Source organism: Halichoerus grypus, chromosome 10, assembly GCF_964656455.1.
Source record: "Halichoerus grypus chromosome 10, mHalGry1.hap1.1, whole genome shotgun sequence".
Lineage (NCBI taxonomy): Eukaryota > Metazoa > Chordata > Mammalia > Carnivora > Phocidae > Halichoerus > Halichoerus grypus.
In genome coordinates, this window is record NC_135721.1 from 108,463,442 (window position 1) to 108,481,125 (window position 17,684).

At 41.9% G+C, this 17,684-nt stretch overlaps 1 protein-coding gene across 1 annotated transcript; it reads left to right on the forward strand.

Annotated features, from left to right (window-relative positions):
* Positions 1-9,592: 9,592 nt before the first annotated feature.
* On the forward strand, positions 9,593-16,459 carry PCNA (proliferating cell nuclear antigen). The gene is made up of 6 exons (XM_036093150.2): positions 9,593-10,016; positions 10,884-10,981; positions 11,142-11,209; positions 11,951-12,145; positions 14,973-15,096; positions 15,182-16,459. The coding sequence occupies exons 1-6, from the start codon at positions 9,796-9,798 to the stop codon at positions 15,259-15,261; spliced, it is 786 nt and encodes a 261-aa protein (XP_035949043.1). The 5' UTR covers positions 9,593-9,795; the 3' UTR covers positions 15,262-16,459.
* Positions 16,460-17,684: the final 1,225 nt, after the last annotated feature.

Below are 17,684 nucleotides of genomic sequence, written 5' to 3' on the forward strand. Positions count from 1 at the left end.
ATCGGCCTGTTCCAGCACCGGCCCCGCTCTCTCCGCTAGGGAGGAGGGCCCCGGAGCAAGCGCGCACGCGCACCGCCGCCATCACGACCGCAGTGATCCACCAATGGTGAAAATCCATCAGGGAGGAGGAGTTGTGGGGGCGGGGCGGAGCGGAACGGAGAAGCGTGCATTGGACTAGCTGCGTGAGGAGGCGGGAAAAGGCGTGTGTTTCCGAAGGAGACTAGCCAATGGGAGCTCCGGCTTGGCACCGGACGGCTGGCGCTGGCGCCCGGAATCCCAGAAGTAAAGTAAGTAGCTGGGGGCGAGAGGCGGTGTCCTCCAAGGTCTAACCTGGAGGAAGCTTGGTACTCTCGGCTTCGTGTCCTCCATAGCCAGGGCTTGCCCCTCACGCATACAAAGCAGACATTTGTTAGGCCCTGAAGTGGAAAACCCTGGGGATCCCACCTGTGTAAGAGGAGAGACTCACGTGATAAGGAAGTGAAACCCAAACTTTAGTCGGCTTTGCTTTGCCAAGTACTTATTAATTATGCTAGCCACTGAACTAAATAATCGCTTTATCTCATTTATTCTGCCGGGAAGTAGATACGATTTTTATTTTACAGATAAGATCTTCCACGGTTTTTCAAATTTCTTTTCTGGACTGTTGAAAGACCTTCTCTTGGACAGGAATGCTGCCTGCTTCGTTCATAGTGGATGTTCACTGTGTACCTGACATATCCTAGTACTTGAATGGATTTAAACATTCTCCTAAAGGAGGGGCACCTGGGTGGCTGAGTCGGCTAAGCGACTGCCTTCGGCTCAGGGCAGGATTCCAGGATCCTAGGATCGAGCCCCCGTTGGGCTCCCTGCTCGGTGGGGAGTCGGCTCTTCCCTCTCCCTCTGCCCCTCCCCCCCGCTCATACTCTCTCTCTTGCTCTCTCTCAAATAAAATCTTAAAAAAAAATTATCCTAAAGGAAAATTATTCAACCAAGGTCTCATAACTACAAAGTGCCCACTAGAATTAGAACACAGATCTGTTACCAAAGCCTACGATAACCATTGTACGTACTACCTGCCTTCCTAAATTCGTTAATACCTGTGTTATTCAAACATTGCCTTCAGCGGTCCCTATTCTCTGCTTTGTGAGTGATGTAAAACAAGTATGAAATGAGGTCCCTTCCCCTAAGCATACTGTAATTTAACAAGGAAACTTGCACATGTAGGAGTTGCAATTTCGTGTTAGCAATTTTGACCTTAGCTGTGGGTTCTAGGTAAAGTAGTGAGAACTCTGAGAAAGGCATTCTATTTTCTTGATTTCTATAAGTATATTCCCAAGCTTCTGCAACAGTGCTTCACAGTGACGGTGAACTAGGTGTGGAGGAATACTGAACACCGGCTGTGCTACCAACACATTGCACAAAGACTTGATGGGTTTTTTGTGGAAGGAGAAACAGACCACTCCTTTCAGGCCATAATTTATTTATAGAAAGATTTGCTTTTGTATTTTGTCATCTGTTTCAATGTTACTTATAAAAGTAAATAGCATAGTAATGGTAATTTTAAAGCTCTTTTAATCTGTTGAGGACTGACCACCATTTTGACCAATGTCAGTGGTTACTTCTTCATCTGAAGATCAGACACCTCGAGTAAATTAAGCAAGGTTTATTATCTCAAAGATGTAGGAAGGATGTCAACACAGAAAAAGCCACAAGGTCATCCTTGATAGAGGTAGATAGAGATGTATCCATATCCTCACCCTTAGGGTACGTTAATTGTGAAAGATAACATCAGTCCCTCCAGCTCAGCTGTTGCCTTTCAAAACCAGCCTAATATAAGGAAGCTGGTAGAGCAGTGCATATAAATCAAAGTTTCAGAATGCACAGTATGATTACTAGGGTAGATAAGCCCCTACAGTTTGGCCTGAACAAACTTCTCAGCCATTCCTCTCAGTCTTCCCAGGATGAGCTTAAACCGAGTACATTTCTGAAGTTAGCACTGGAGAGAACAGGGAGCAGGTATTCAGACCCCTGAAAGTCTTTTCAGCAAGCTTTAGGGTCTCTCTCTATATAAACTGTAGAAAGAAATTAAAAGTAAAAATCTCCCCCTATCTCCAGCCCAAAGAAAAATTTTGATTTTTTTTTTTTTTAAGATTTTACTTATTTGAGAGAGAGAGAGAAAAAAACAGGCACAAGCAAGGGGAGCGGCAGGCTCCTCACTGAGCAGGGAGCCTGACACGGGGCCTGCCGCTCCCGTTTGTGCTCTCTCTCTTGCTCTCTCTATGTGAAATAAATAAATAAAAATCTTTAAAAAAATAAATAGCAACTTCTTTTAAAAATTGTTAATTAACAGGGGCACCTGGGTGACTCAGTCGGTTAAGCGTCGGCCTGCATCTGCCTTCGGCTCTGGTCATGATCCCATTGTCCTGGGATTGAGCCCTTTGTCAGGTCCCTGCTCAGCAGGAAGCCTGCTCCCCCCCTCACTCCCCTCCCCCGTCTTGTACTCTCGCTCACACTCACTCTCTCTCCTCTCTCTCTCCTCAAATAAATAAAATATTTTTTTTAATTGTCAAACATAAACAGACTTTATCTGCTTTTTATCTTGCCCTTCGTATCGCCTTTTTATTTATTTATTTTTAAAGATTTTATTTATTTATTTGACAGAGAGAGAGATAGCGAGAGCAGGAACACAAGCAGTGGGAGTGGGAGAGGGAGAAGCAGGCTTCCTGCTGAGCAGGGAGCCCGATGTGGGACTCCATCCCAGGACCCTGGGATCATGACCTGAGCCAAAGGCAGACGCTTAACGACTGAGCCACCCAGGCGCCCTCCTATCGCCTTTTTAGTTCTTACTTTGACAAGTGTTCTCAGATAGCTAAACTCAGCTTAATGAGGCGACATGCAAAATGGAATTGGGAGTGCACTCTACAGATTTGTCAAACTTCTTAAAGCTTCAAAAATGCAAATCATGCCCTCCCACAAACTTACAGACCTACTCAATCATTAGACAGTCCATCTAAATTATAATGTCAGTCTCCTGTCGGCGAAATTATAGGTCACATTTTTTCAAACCAATAGTCTACGTGGAGGCGCAGGTGGCTTTAAGCAAATATTCATCTATTGATCACATATGATGAAACAGTACTACTCAGTCCTGATTATTTATTAGAATTACCTGGGGAGCTTCTAAAAGATACTAATGGAGGGCCTACCCTAGACCAACTAAATAAGAAACTCTGGAGATGGAGCCTAGAGGAATAGGCTTTTTTGTTGTTGTTAAGCTCCCCAGGTCTTTTTTTTTTTCTTTTTAAAAATTCTATTTATTAGAGGGAGAGAGCATGAGTGGTGCAGGCGGGGGAGGGAGGCAGAGGGAGAGGGAGAAGCAGACTCTCCGCTGAGCAAGTAGCTGGATGCAGGACTGGATCCTAGGACCCTAAGATCATGACCTGAGCCAAAGGCAGAAGCTTAACTGACTCAGCCACCCAGTGTCCCTCCCCAGGTGTTTCTAAGGGGCAGCTAGACTTGAGAATCACTCTAATACATGATATCACCTTATAAAGAAAGTTGCCAGAAATTATATAAAAGAGTAAAGTGGCCAGAAATTATATAAAAGAGTTTACAGCATTTTTCTCTCCCAACATTCATTAATATTTTCTGATCAACAATTATATCTAGAAAGTGTGGAAATGCAGAAAAGTATAATAGAAAACATTAAAATTATTAGTGGTACTATCAGCCCGGGTAATTGCTGTTACTATTTACATTATTGCATTTTCATTCTATTTTCCATGCACTTACACTTAGATATAACAATTTTAGAAAACTGGAATGCTACTATTTACACCATTTCATAACCTGACTTTTCTTTTTATCATTAAATGTTCTTTAAGAATGGTATTTGAAAGGCTGTTTGGTATGCCATCTTACAATTTATCATAATTTAGCTAATGGTATTTTGTTAGAACTCAAGGTTATTTCCAACTTTAGAGGAAATTTTAATAATTCTATAAGTTGTTTTATTTATTTATTTTTTTTTTAACGTGAGTAGGCTCCAGGCTTGGTGTGGAATCCAGTATGGGGCTTGAACTCACAACCCAGAGATCAAGACCTGAGCTGAGATCAAAAGTTGCTTAACCAACTGAGCTACCCAGATGCCCCTCTATAAGAAATACTCTTAAACATGCTTCATCTTGTTAAGTACCTCTGATTACTTTTTTTTTTTTTTAAGATTTTATTTATTTATTTGACAGAGAAAGAGACACAGCGACCGAGGGAACACAAGCAGGGGGAGTGGGAGAGGTAGAAGCAGGCTGCCCGCTGAGCAGGGAGCCCGATGGGGGGCTCGAGCCCAGGACCCTGGGATCATGACCTGAGCCAAAGGCAGATGCTTAACGACTGAGCCACCCAGGCGCCCCTCTGATTACTTCTTTAGGAAAAAATCCTAGAGATTGATTTTGGGTCTCAAAGAATAAATAAAATTTGAAAGCTTTCATACACATTACCAAGTTCCCACCAGAAAAATTATACAATTTATACTCTAATCTTAAATGTATGAAAGTGCCCACTTCCTTGATTTCTTCCTAACAAGGAATGGTGACATAATTTTCACTAATTTGGTAGATTAAAATTCTGTCACCCTTTAATTTACTTTTTTGTCTATTAATGTGGCTAACCATTTTGTTCATATACTTACTAAGACGGAGCCGTGGTCCCTGCAAGCTAGCTACTTCTGGCTTTTGTTTGGAGGCATAAAGTCCCCTTTTCTCTTGATCAGTTTGAATTGGATTCTCTGTCCTGGAAACATAAAGTGTACTAATGAACACGTGCTCTTAGCCATACTAAAGTTTTAAAACTTACGTAGTCATTCCTTAGTTTTATGGGATTTTCCTTTTATGTTTAAAGCCCATAGCAAGATCTCATAAATATTTACCAAAAGACTTTTACACATCTTATTGGGTTTATATTTACTTGAAAAAAATTTTAAAGATTTTATTTTTAAATAATCTCTACACCCAACATGGGGATCAACCCCAAGGTCAAGAGTCCCATGCCCTGAGCCAGTATTGATTTGAATTTTGAATTTATTTATTTGAATTTTAATTATTTAATCTATCTGGAATTTATTTTGGTGAACAGTTATTAGGAAGAGTCTATAGCTTTATTATTTCCTAGACATTTAATCAAGTTTGATAGTTTACTTAACACATTGTTTCTCTCACTGATTGGAATAGCACCTTTACCAGATGTTAAAGTGATCCTCTTAAAACACAAATTAGATCATGTCAAAGATCTTCTGATAATTTTCCCTTGCACTTGTGAAGTCCTATGAGCTCTCACTCCTGCTTCCTATGCAACCTCACCTTGCACCAGTCTCCCCTTTTATCAATGTGTCCCAGACATATCAATTTTTAGTTCTATTATATGTCAATTATATCTCAATAAAACTGGGGGAAATTACCCTAAAAAAATCTTTGAATTGTAAAACAAACTACTACCTGAACATCTTCTATATACGCTGTCCTTTTTCAACATACTATTCTTTCAGGCTAGAATACTCTTTCTTCCGTTCTCCAAACAACTAGCTTTTCTGATAAAATTCTACTTCCTTGGAAGGCCTTCTCTGACCACAGGTCATTGCCATTCATATGCCCTCATTTCAACTGATTGTGTGCAATGTGGGTGCCACCTGGGTGGAGTTTAATTGCCATTTAAAATGTCTTCAAATTGATTACACTTTATCTGGCATTAAACCAAAATGTTATTATGTAAGCAAAAAGTAAAGAAACAGAGTAGCCAAGCATACATTTGTTATTAGTGAAGCAAATGGTCCTCCCTGGAGTGAGCCAATCCCACATTTTGCAAAGGAATGAAAACTCTGAGACAACTAAGAAAGCAAAATACTCACAAATGGATAAAACTACTATGTTTTGATATTAAAATATATGCAAAGGATAGTTGATCATACATAAAGCAAGAAGGTGCCCATATCAAAATTCACCAATGGGAAACCATCAACAGAATGAAAAGGCAACCTACTGAGTGGGAGGAAATAATTGCAAATCATGTTAAGGATAAGGGGCTAATCTTACACAATAACAAAAACCAAACAATCCAATTCAAAAATTGGGCAAAAAGCCTGAATAGACATTTTTCCAAAGAAGACATGCAGATGGCCAACAGGCATATAAAAAGATGCTCAACATCGGGCGCCTGGGTGGCTCAGTTGGTTAGGCGACTGCCTTCGGCTCAGGTCATGATCCTGGAGTCCCGGGATCGAGTCCCGCATCGGGCTCCCTGCTCGGCGGGGAGTCTGCGTCTCCCTCTGACCCTCCCGACCCTCCCCCCTCTCATGTGCTCTCTCTCTCTCAGTCTCTCTCTCTCAAATAAATAAATAAAAATCTTTAAAAAAATAAAATAAAATAAAATAAAAAGATGCTCAACATCAATAACCATCAGGGAGATGCAAATCAAAACCACAATGAAATATCACCTCACATCTATTATCAAAAAAAAAAAAGAAACCAAGAAATAAATGTTGGCAAGGAGATGAATAAAGGGAACCCTTGTGCACTGCTGGTGGGAATGTAAATGGGTACAACCACAATGGAAAATAGTATGGAAGTTCCTCAAAATATTAAAAATAGAACTACCATGTAATCCAGCAATTCTACTTCTGGATATTAATCCAAAGAAAATGAAAACACTAACTTGAAGAGATACATATATCTGCATGTTCACTGCAGCATTATTTACACTAGCCAAGGTATAGACAACCTAAGTATCCATTGATGAATTAATGGATACAGAAATCGTGACACACACACACACACACACACACACACACACCCCAGAATATTATTCACCCACAAAAAAGGATGAACCTTGCCATTTGCAACAATATGGTTGGATCTTGAGGGCATTATGCTAAGTAAATAAATCAGATAGCGAAAGACAAATACCTATGTGGAACCTAAAACAAAAAAACAAAAATAAAAAATTGAGCTTACAGATAGAGAACAGATTGGTGGTTAACAGAGGTAGGGGGTGGGAGTGGGAGAAATAAGTGAACTGCTTTCTTGTGTGTTTTTGTTTAAATTGACTTTAAAGACTTAAAAAAATTTTTTTTAATTTACAAGTGGATGGCACACACTTGGAAAAGATTCCAGAGACAAGAGTGTAGCACTCTTGAGAAAGCTGCATCAACACCTGTGATAAGAGTATGCTAGCATATGGAAACACAGTAGTATCAGCAACTGTGAAAAACTGAATGTGGAGAAATATTAAGAATGCCTTGGGGCGCCTGGGTGGCTCAGTCGTTAAGCGTCTGCCTTCGGCTCAGGTCGTTATCCCAGGGTCCTGGGATCGAGCCCCCCATCGGGCTCCCTGCACCGCGGGGAAGCCTGCTTCTCCCTCTCCTACTCCCCCTGCTTGTGTTCCCTCTCTCGCTATGTCTCTCTCTGTCAAATAAATAAATAAAATCTTAAAAAAAAAAAAAAGAATGCCTTAATTCACTTTGATTACATTTTTATGTATGCTAAAGAGTAATATACAATACAAATATTTTAAATAATCTAAAAGTTCTTTCAGTAATTACAAAATAGAAATTCTAAATGATAAAGCAATGTGTGACGGTTTGACATTTTATTTTTTTTCTTGTGCTACATGAAAACAATGGTGCATCTTAACTTAAAGTTATCTTGCTTTCAATGAAACAGATTCATCCGTTAGAATTGCCAGAGAGAAAGAATAGATTAGGGAAAGGCAATATTTGAAACAATAATAGTTGAGAATATTCTAGACTTGATGTAATATATAAATCTTCTGACTTGGGGACACTAAACTCTCTAGACAGCATAAATAAAACTAAATCCACATCAAGATACATAGTAGAAAAACTAACTCTACAGACCAAGATAAGATAGCAAATACAACTAAAGGGAAATGCTATAACCAAAGCAAAAGAAAAATAACAAAATGGGGGAAGGGAAAAGATATGTAATAGAGAAATGATTAATACATAAAGTGCTCCTTGTAATCAATAGGAAAGAGTTTAATAGAAAAGATAAACATACAATGATCACTCTTAAAAATACATATATGAAAGTTACCCAACCTGTAACAATTTTTTTCAAAGATTTTACTTATTTATTTGAGAGAGAGAGAGAGAGCATGAGCAGGGGGAGGAGCAGAGGGAAAAGAAGAGGAAGAAGCAGACTCCCCGCTGAGCGGAGCCGGCCTGTGCAGCTCCATCCCAGGACCCTGAGCCCAAGGCAGACACTTAACCTGCTGAGCCACCCAGGTGCCCCCTGTAAATATTTTAATATGCAAATTGAAATTTTCACACAAATAAGCATTGATTTTATTTTATTTTTTAAGATTTTATTTATTTATTTGACAGAGAGAGACACGACGAGAGAGGGAACACAAGCAGGGGGAGTGGGAGAGGGAGAAGCAGGCTTCCTGCTGAGCAGGGAGCCCGATGCGGGGCTCGATCCTAGGACCTTGGGATCATGACCTGAGCCGAAGGCAGATGCTTAACGACCGAGCCACCCAGGCGCCCCGAATAAGCATTGATTTTAAAACAAGATTGGTAATATCTATAGTTAGGAAAATATGGGGAAATGAGCACGTCCACAGTCTTAGGTAAATTGCAATCTTTCAGCGGCCAATTTAGTAACATTTATCAAAACTTTAATGCGTATGCTACTTCAAGGAGTCGATCTCACAAAAATCAACTAAGTGCCCAAAAGTGTTCGTAATTACAAGAAACTGGTAAATTTGGTTACATGCATAGGATACTATGCCATTGTTTTAAGAGATGCTGATATAGAGGTGGTATGTGACAGAAAATTAAACGTATCTTATTAAATACATCGCAGAAGTGTTTCTGGTATGAACCCATTTTGTTTTTTAAAAATGTATTTGTATAGGGGCGCCTGCACATGATCCCGGGCTCCTGGAATCGAGTCCGGCTTCGGGCTCCTTGCTCAGCAGGGAGCCTGCTTCTCCCCTGCCTGCTGTTCCCCCTGCTTGTGCTTGCTCTCTGTCTCGCTCTGGCGCTCTCTGTCAAATAAATAAATAAAATCTTAAAAAAAAAATTTTGTATAGAGAAAAGAAAGCTTAGAAAGTTGTATACAGTAAACAACACGAGCTTGGTGTGCGTGTCGGCGGGGAGGGGGCAGATAATTTTGTAATCATAACTGTACACCTCTTTACCTTTTGACTTTTAGGAGCACATCACTTCTATAATAGCAAAAATAAAATGCACATTTAAAACAGCTATACTCAGGCTGCAAGGCGTTTTCCTCCTGGTAGGTTGGATTTGCGTTTCACTGGCTAAAATCTTTCTATCCCTGAAGCGGGAGGTGGAAGAGGCAGCACAAAACTGTAACTCTAAGAACCCCAACCTGGGTCTGGCCTTCACAAGCCTAGACTTGTTTAGCGTCCGGGTTCTCAGAACAGGGAAAAGAAGGCAGTCCTACAGGAGGCGGAGGCCCCGCCCCTGCATCCAACCCTCCAATGGATGTTCAGGGAGGACGGGCTACATGCAGATCAGGGACACTATTGGCCCTAGAGTCTCTCCGCCAGGCAATGGGCGGGGCAGCGTGGTGACGTACCCACACGCGGCGCAGAGGCGGAGAGCGCGCGCTCCCAGACGCGGCGCTATTAAACGGTTGCAGGCTCCGCGGGCTGGGTGTGATTTTCTGCCTTTCAGACTTTCGCTCCTGCGTTCGCCGGCTCGCTCTTATCGTCTGACGCCCAAGCAGGCTACAACTTCCTCCTTATCTCCGCCTGTAGCTGCGTCGTTGTGATTCTGCCACCATGTTCGAGGCGCGCCTGGTCCAGGGCTCCATCCTGAAGAAGGTGCTGGAGGCGCTTAAGGATCTCATCAACGAGGCCTGCTGGGACATAAGCTCGAGTGGCGTAAACCTGCAGAGCATGGACTCCTCCCACGTCTCCCTGGTGCAGCTCACCCTGCGTTCCGAGGGCTTCGACACGTACCGCTGCGACCGCAACTTGGCCATGGGTGTGAACCTCACCAGGTGAGCCCCGGGGTAGCAGAGAGCCGGGCTCTCGTGCACCCCCACCTCCTGCTCTTGGCGGGAGCGCCTGCTAGCTAGGCCTTCATTGGCTGGCATGGGCGACCTGCGCTATCTCATTGGCCTGCGACGCCGAGGGGCGGGATCTAGCGGAGCGCGCGGTTCGGAAAGCCCGCGCTGGCAGCCGCGCGAACCGGCTTTTTCCGCGCCAAAGTCACAAAGCGGGTGGTGGCGGGAAAATGACGGGCTTCTTCGCAATGCCAGGAAAAGCCTTGCACAGCTCTTTGGCCATTAAGTGCCGGCGGCCTTGGATGAGAAACCTTTGGCTTGATTGACTTTAACTGCTTTATGATGTGCCTTAGTTCTGTCAGCCTACCTAGGGACAATCGGTTGGTTCTGGTCTTTTATTATTATAAAGTTGCAGTGAGCACCCTGAGTTCCTGGACTTAAAATTTCTCCAGGGCAGTGGCTTTCAACTTTTTATTACTACTTGTCTGGTACATAAACATGTTTAAATCTTAAGGCTTATGAGAAATACTTACCCCGACTACGTGCAGTGTGTTTTAATGAGTATCCTAGATCACCTTTCATGATCGTCGCGACCGAATAATTTGCTTCATCTATCAAAGGGATTTGCAATTCATAGTCTTCTGTTGATATCCAGAAGTGAAATTGCTCGTGGTAGGGTGTGTGCTTGTTAAAATATAAATACTGCAAAATTGCATTACAAAATGGCCGGATCAGTTTACCTAACTCATCCAATTCCTCAGACAACCCTGGTAAAAATGGCAACTCCTTGTTTTAATTGCGTCAGAAATCGATCTTGAGAACATTGTGTTGATTTTAAATCCTGTGTCTTCTGTGCTCTAGCATGTCCAAAATACTAAAATGTGCTGGCAATGAAGACATCATTACACTAAGGGCCGAAGATAATGCGGACACCCTGGCACTAGTATTTGAAGCTCCAAGTAAGTCATACCCTTCTACTAAGTTATACTGGAGGAAATTTAAATGCAGTGCATTTCTCAAAGTTGTGAGAAATTTAAGAAAATGTTTGTGATGATCGTAGAACTTAACATCATAGTTATAAACTTAAATGCTTTTCTTCAATCTGCTTTCTTTTGGTAGATCAAGAAAAGGTTTCAGACTATGAAATGAAGTTAATGGATTTAGATGTTGAACAACTTGGAATTCCAGTGAGTATCAAAGTTTCTGACTGTACTGTACACAAGTCATGATAGTTACATAAGATAATGTTAATAATACCATTTAAAGCCCAGTTTCAAACAGAATTTCTATATATCTGCTGATAACATGCTCCAAAGTGGGGTTTTAGTATTTATATTGACATTTATAATTTCATTAAACTGCAGTACTCTAAAATGAATCATTGGTTGAATTCATTGCGCTAAATGTGTATTTGCGTTAACCTCCATCCCCCCCCCCCTTTTTTTAAGAGTAGACTTTAAAGCTGTGTTAGCAGAAATTCATTAAGGTTAAGTTTATCAACATAGAAGGAGAGAAGAGATGTTGAGATGTTTAAAATCCTTAGTATCTTATTTTCTTGTTTTGTTTTGGTAAGCAATTGGGCCTCCTTGAACAGCCATCATCGTTTGTATGCCATGAATGTCCTCTTGATTTAGCCCAGGAGGTGATTGGGGGAGGCTCTTTTCCCTGAATAGTGCATTTATCATTGAAGGTTTAAACTCTTAATTTTAGTTTTCTTAGTATGATTATTCTTATGACATACTTGTTTTATATCTACATTTATTTTTTTGAGTGTTAGAGTATGTTAGGAAATTACACAATGAGTGATATTTCAAAGTAATCAGGAAATCTTAAATTCTGAATTCTTGTCTAGATGCGGAGTCTTCAGAAAATGAGAATGCCAAATCTTTAATTTCCAGCAACTGAACTTTATTTTATTTTTTAAATAGGAACAAGAGTATAGCTGTGTAGTAAAGATGCCTTCTGGCGAATTTGCACGTATATGCCGAGATCTCAGTCATATTGGAGATGCTGTTGTAATTTCCTGTGCAAAAGATGGAGTGAAATTTTCTGCAAGTGGAGAACTAGGAAATGGAAATATTAAGTTGTCACAAACAAGTAACGTCGATAAGGAGGAGGAAGCTGTAAGTAGTTTCTTAAGTAAACAGAAAATACTTTGAAGAGCATTGTAACCCTTCTTAACATTAGGTTGTGCCTTAGTCTATTCAGGCTGCTATAGCAAAATACCATGGACAATGACTTATAAACAACTGAAATTTATTTCTCACAGTTCTAGAGGCCAGGAAGCTGGCAGATTCAATGTCTGGTGAGGACCTGCTTCCTGGTTCACAGACAGTGGGCTTCTCACCTGATAGAAGGGTCAAAGGAGCTCTCTGGGGTCTCTTTTAGAAGGGTACTAGCACCAAGCACCTCCTAAAGGCCCTACCTCCAAGTACCATCACATGGGGATTTGGTTTTAACATGAATTTTGCAGGAACACAGACATTCAGTCTATAGCAAGGTAATTGCAACTCAACAGAAGGATCTAGTTGGAGGTAAAAATTTACTTTAGGAGCTCTTATGTAATCTTTATATTAACTTTCTATACAGTAGGCCCAGTAGGGGGCCCAGAGAACCCCTATTTAGGGACAAAATAAAGAACACTCATTACTAAATATCTTTAAATTAAGGTTTTCCTATATAATCAAGTGTTTTTTTTTTTTTTTTTTAAAGATTTTATTTATTTATTTGAGAGAGAGAATGAGATAGAGAGAGAGAGCATGAGGGGGGAGGGTCAGAGGGAGAAGCAGACTCCCTGCTGACAGCAGGGAGCCCGATGCGGGACTCGATCCCGGGACTCCAGGATCATGACCTGAGCCGAAGGCAGTCGCTTAACCAACTGAGCCACCCAGGCGCCCCTAATCAAGTGTTTTTAAATAATATTTAACTAATATTTTGTAATTATATTTAAAAAAAAAAAAAGCCTTGCTAGCCTTTAAATAAACATCAGTTAACTCTGTAAATTAAGGACAGTTGAAGGTTCTAACCTCATAGGATTATTTTTTTTTTTTTTTTTTTAAGATTTTATTTATTTATTTGACAGAGAGAGAGACAGCGAGAGCAGGAACACAAGCAGGGGGAGTGGGAGAGGGAGAAGCAGGCTTCCCGCCGAACAGGGAGCCCGATGTGGGACTCGATCCCAGGACCCTGGGATCATGACCTGAGCCGAAGGCAGACGCTTTAACGACTGAGCCACCCAGGCGCCCTAACCTCATAGGATTATTAGGATTAAATATGGTAACAAAGTGCTTAACATAGTGTCTGACATTTTAAGTTTATAGTAAATATCAGATATTCTAGTCCCTTGCGTGAGTAGTCAATCCTTAGTTTAAATGAAGACTTAAAAATACTAGTAGCAAAAGTCCAGGGGCTAATTCTGAATTATTGGTCTCCTAAATTATATTGTAGCTCCGCTGCCATTCTGGATTTTTGTTTTAATCTCGAGTTAGTTCTCTTTTTTTTTTTTTTTGAAGATTTTATTTATTTATTTGACAGAGAGAGACACAGGAGAGAGGGAACACAAGCAGGGGGAGTGGGAGAGGGAGAAGCAGGCTTCCTGCTGAGCAGGGAGCCCGATGCGGGGCTCGATCCCAGGACCCTGGGATCATGACCTGAGCCGAAGGCAGACGCTTAACGACTGAGCCACCCAGGCGCCCCTCAAATTAGTTCTTCTATAAATATTTTTATATCTGAAGTATGAGCATTTTATGACATTATTTGGTATCAAGAATTTTTCAGTGTTTTCCTATTTCCTTGGTTATTTCGAAGTTGTTTGAATCAAGATTAATAAGCTCTGTACATTGTAGTTCGATGATAGGCCCTCAAATTCTTTTAATCCATTGGTTCTCCATTCAATTTCTTTTTTTACCCCCTCCATTACAATTTGTTGAAGCAAATCCTTTGTCATTGAGTTTTACCGAAGTCTGGATTTTGCCCATTGTATTCCTTATGTCAATAAATATGCTCCTCTAACCTGTATTTCCTATAAACTGGTAGCTACAGCTCTAAGAGGCTTGATGATATTCAGTGTTTTCTTTGTTTTGGGAATGAGAGAGCAAAAATACTTTACAGATGGTGGTATGTGTACCTCTAGTAGGTATGAGGTGTCGTATATTTTCTTAGCAGCCATAATAATCATTTAGAATCATTAGGTCATTAGGGTTGTAATGTATTAATACATTTCATTCCTTCATTTATTACCTGATTTATTAGGAACATTCCCATAAAGAGAAGCTTTCTCTTATAATTTGTACCTGAGCTACAGTTCATATGGGAAAGGCAGACTAAATACTTGATTCTTTTTTTAATTTATTTTTAATTAACGTAGTGTATTATTTGTTTCAGGGGTACAGGTCTGTGATTCATCAGTCTTACACAATTCACAGCACTCACCATAGCACATACCCTCCCCAATGTCCATCACCCAGCCACCCCATCCCTCCCACCCCCCCTCCACTCCAGCAACCCTCAGTTTGTTTCCTGAGATTAAGAGTCTCTTATGGTTTGTCCTCCTCTCTGGTTTCATCTTGTTTCATTTTTCCCTCCCTAAATACTTGATTCTTTTGATTTACCAGTCCTCAAAGTTAGTTTCATATCACTCTCCAAAGTAAGCAATAAAGGGTTTTTTGGTTTTGTTTTTAAACGTATGTTCTAGGGGTGCCTGGGTGGCTCAGTCAGTTAAGCGTCTGACTCTTGGTTTTGGCTAAGGTCATGATCTCATGGAACGAGCCCTGCTTGGGCTCCACACACAACCTGGAGTCTGCTTGAAGATTCTCTCCCTCTACCTGCCCCCCTCCCTGTCTTGCGTGCACCCATGCGCTCTAATAAATAAATCTTTAAATATATTCTAAACTAATGGGTTGCAACTTTCTTGATGTTTTTCAATATGATTAATCTTTTGTTTTGTCTCAGGTTACCATAGAGATGAATGAGCCAGTTCAGCTAACTTTTGCACTGAGATACCTGAACTTCTTTACAAAAGCCACTCCGCTCTCTCCTACAGTAACGCTCAGTATGTCTGCAGATGTACCCCTTGGTAAGATCATTGGTTTGTTGAATCTTGTTTTGTAGATGGTATAGTGGACTTCTCAATAATTAATTATGTTCCTGTCTTCTTTCAGTTGTAGAGTATAAAATTGCTGACATGGGACATTTAAAGTACTACTTGGCTCCCAAGATCGAGGATGAAGAAGGATCTTAGGTATTCTTAAAATCCAAGAAAAGAAAGTTAAGCTCTTTAAGAACTGCTTCTGAGATGCCAGCATGTACTTGAGTCTGTCACCAAATTTGTACCTCTGAATACATATGTAGATATCTTCTGTAAATAACCTATTTTTTCCTTCATTCTTTACAATTTGTTTAAAGAATAAAGTCCAAAGTCAAATCTGGTCTTGTTAACCTAGGAATATTTCTGCCTTACCCAAAAATACTTGTGATTTTCATAACAAAGGGTTTTGACTCTTAAATACAGTTTTAAGAATTTTTTTCAATTTAAATAAAAGTTATTTGAATTTCAAACATCATAAGACAGTGCCTTCATTTGGACCATGACTATTCCAAGTATCCTAGGGAATTCAGTTCAAGCTACCATTTCATATAAATGTGCTTATTTTTCCAGTCTAGAGCAGCCTGATAAAAATACATTAGATATAGCAATAAAAAGTATTTCAAACACAGTAGGTGACAAGATATTTTTGGGGATTCATTTGTCAAACTTATTTTGGTATTCTTCTAACTTGAGTTCAAGAAATGAACAAGAGGGTAGACCAAGTCCTATATATATTGTTATTTTGTCAATTTTGTTAGCAAAAACTAACACTTTTTTCAGAAGCTTTATGTACCCAAAGCTGTGTGGGCTTTAGAAGACTAGCATTGCTATAGGGCAGTGTTTCTTTGGCCTAGGGAGCCTTTTAAAAGAATCTTGCAAGATTTAGTAGATCTGTGATAGGGCCCAAGCAATATGTGCAAAAATAATTTTTCTAATATAAGTAGCCTTTTTTTGGGACTTAATCCTAGCGGTTGTGAAACGGACTGTTTAAATGTTCCTACTAATTGTGCCACAAAGCCACAAGCTGGCATAGTACATATTGAGAATTGTTTCATTAAAGTTCTTTATCCCGGTGTGTTTTGTGCTTGGTGGTTTAAATGACTGGTTTCTTTTTGTAGTATCTGGACTGAGTTCTAGTTACTCCCTGTACCCAGTAGGTTCATTACCTTCTGTGTGCCTGGCGGTGGGGAAGGATATTGGCTGCAAAGGGGCCTGATGGAAGTTTTGGGAATGATGTAACATTAATAGAGACTGGTGATGGTTCCAAGACTGTATGCACTTGTCAAACTCATCCAATTGTACTTTATTGTGTGTAAATTATACTTCAATAAATCTGACATTTACAAAGCTTCACGTGCTGCAAAATGTCCCTTGTGGGCGGGCCTCTTACCTGGGTCAGGCCCGATGGTGAGGAGGGAAACTGAAGCACAAGAATGTGGGGCCACTCGAGAGTAGTGCTGGGGTACTGACCAGCAGAGACCGCGGCGCGCCTGCGGGGAAGGCCTACAGCCCTGGGCAGTGACTGGGAGACCCGGCCGTTCCGGTCATCCACAGCTTCACTGTCTTGGCTTCCGTCTCCCGTGGGTGCCACTGAGCTCCCAGCACTGCCGGAGGGATCAGGGAAAGGAACAAGTAGCCGGTTTACCCGGAGTCTGACTGTGACCCAGGCGGCCGGTCACCCAACGCACCTACACAACCCAGCGGAGGTGACCGGCAGCAAACCCAGGGCGCAGCGATTCCCGCAACCCCACAGGGCGGGACTCCGCCGGCGCCTCCCGAGAGCCCCCGATGCCGCCCGCAGGATGCTCCCACTAGCGCAGGACCGAAACGGGAACTTTCGAAGAGTGGAATGAGAGGACGTCGCTCCCGGTGACGCCACTTCCGGCGCGCCGCCGTTCGGCGTGTCACTTCCGGCGCCGAGCTGGGCGGGTGGGGCGGGGTGGCCGTTAGGTGAGGCGTGCCATGAGGCCTCAGGCGCCTCTGCTGCCAACCGTGAGCGAGCTGTCTGCGCGGGCGGCCTGGCACGGCGTTCCGGTAAGGCGTGTGTGCGGCGGGGCGGGGACAGAAGCGCCCCCCTCAGGAGCCCGGCGGGGCCGAGACTGCGCTCCCTGCCGACATCCACTTCGCGTCTGGGTGTGGAGCGTTCGCCAGCCCGGGTCACCGCTGCCCTCTTCCCAGAAACCGGTCTTGTTTGTTTCCGTCTAAATTCGCGTCGGTTTTTATTTGTCTTCCTGGCTAGGCTTGGAGAGGGGCAGGAAGGTAGTGTGTGTGGAGGCGCATAATGCCAGGCACTGCGCTGAATGCTTTACTGATGCTTTTAAAGTCTTGCAACCCTCGCGTGTTTAGGGAGTTTGGGGGTTGCGGTGGAACCGGTAAAAAAAAAAAAAAAAAAGCCTTTTGGGAACTTGGGCTGGTACTCTGAAAACCTCGGTTTACGTTTTTCCTTCCTCTTGCAGAATTCTTACTCTTTGCCGCCAGTAAGCATTCGTCTCCCCTCTCCCTGACACCCTGCGATTTTTTATGTTTTGATACGGGTGTATGAATAGGTAATGGCAGAGTATGTAAACTTTTTTTAA

What these genes read in the sequence shown, in the direction of transcription:
- PCNA (XM_036093150.2), top strand. Translation starts at nt 9,796, where the DNA reads ATGTTCGAGGCGCGCCTGGTCCAGGGCTCCATCCTGAAGAAGGTGCTG. An exon ending in ATGGGTGTGAACCTCACCAG is followed by an intron (nt 10,017 to 10,883) that starts GTGAGCCCCGGG and finishes TCTGTGCTCTAG; the next exon opens with CATGTCCAAAATACTAAAAT. An exon ending in TTGAACAACTTGGAATTCCA is followed by an intron (nt 11,210 to 11,950) that starts GTGAGTATCAAA and finishes TTTTTTAAATAG; the next exon opens with GAACAAGAGTATAGCTGTGT.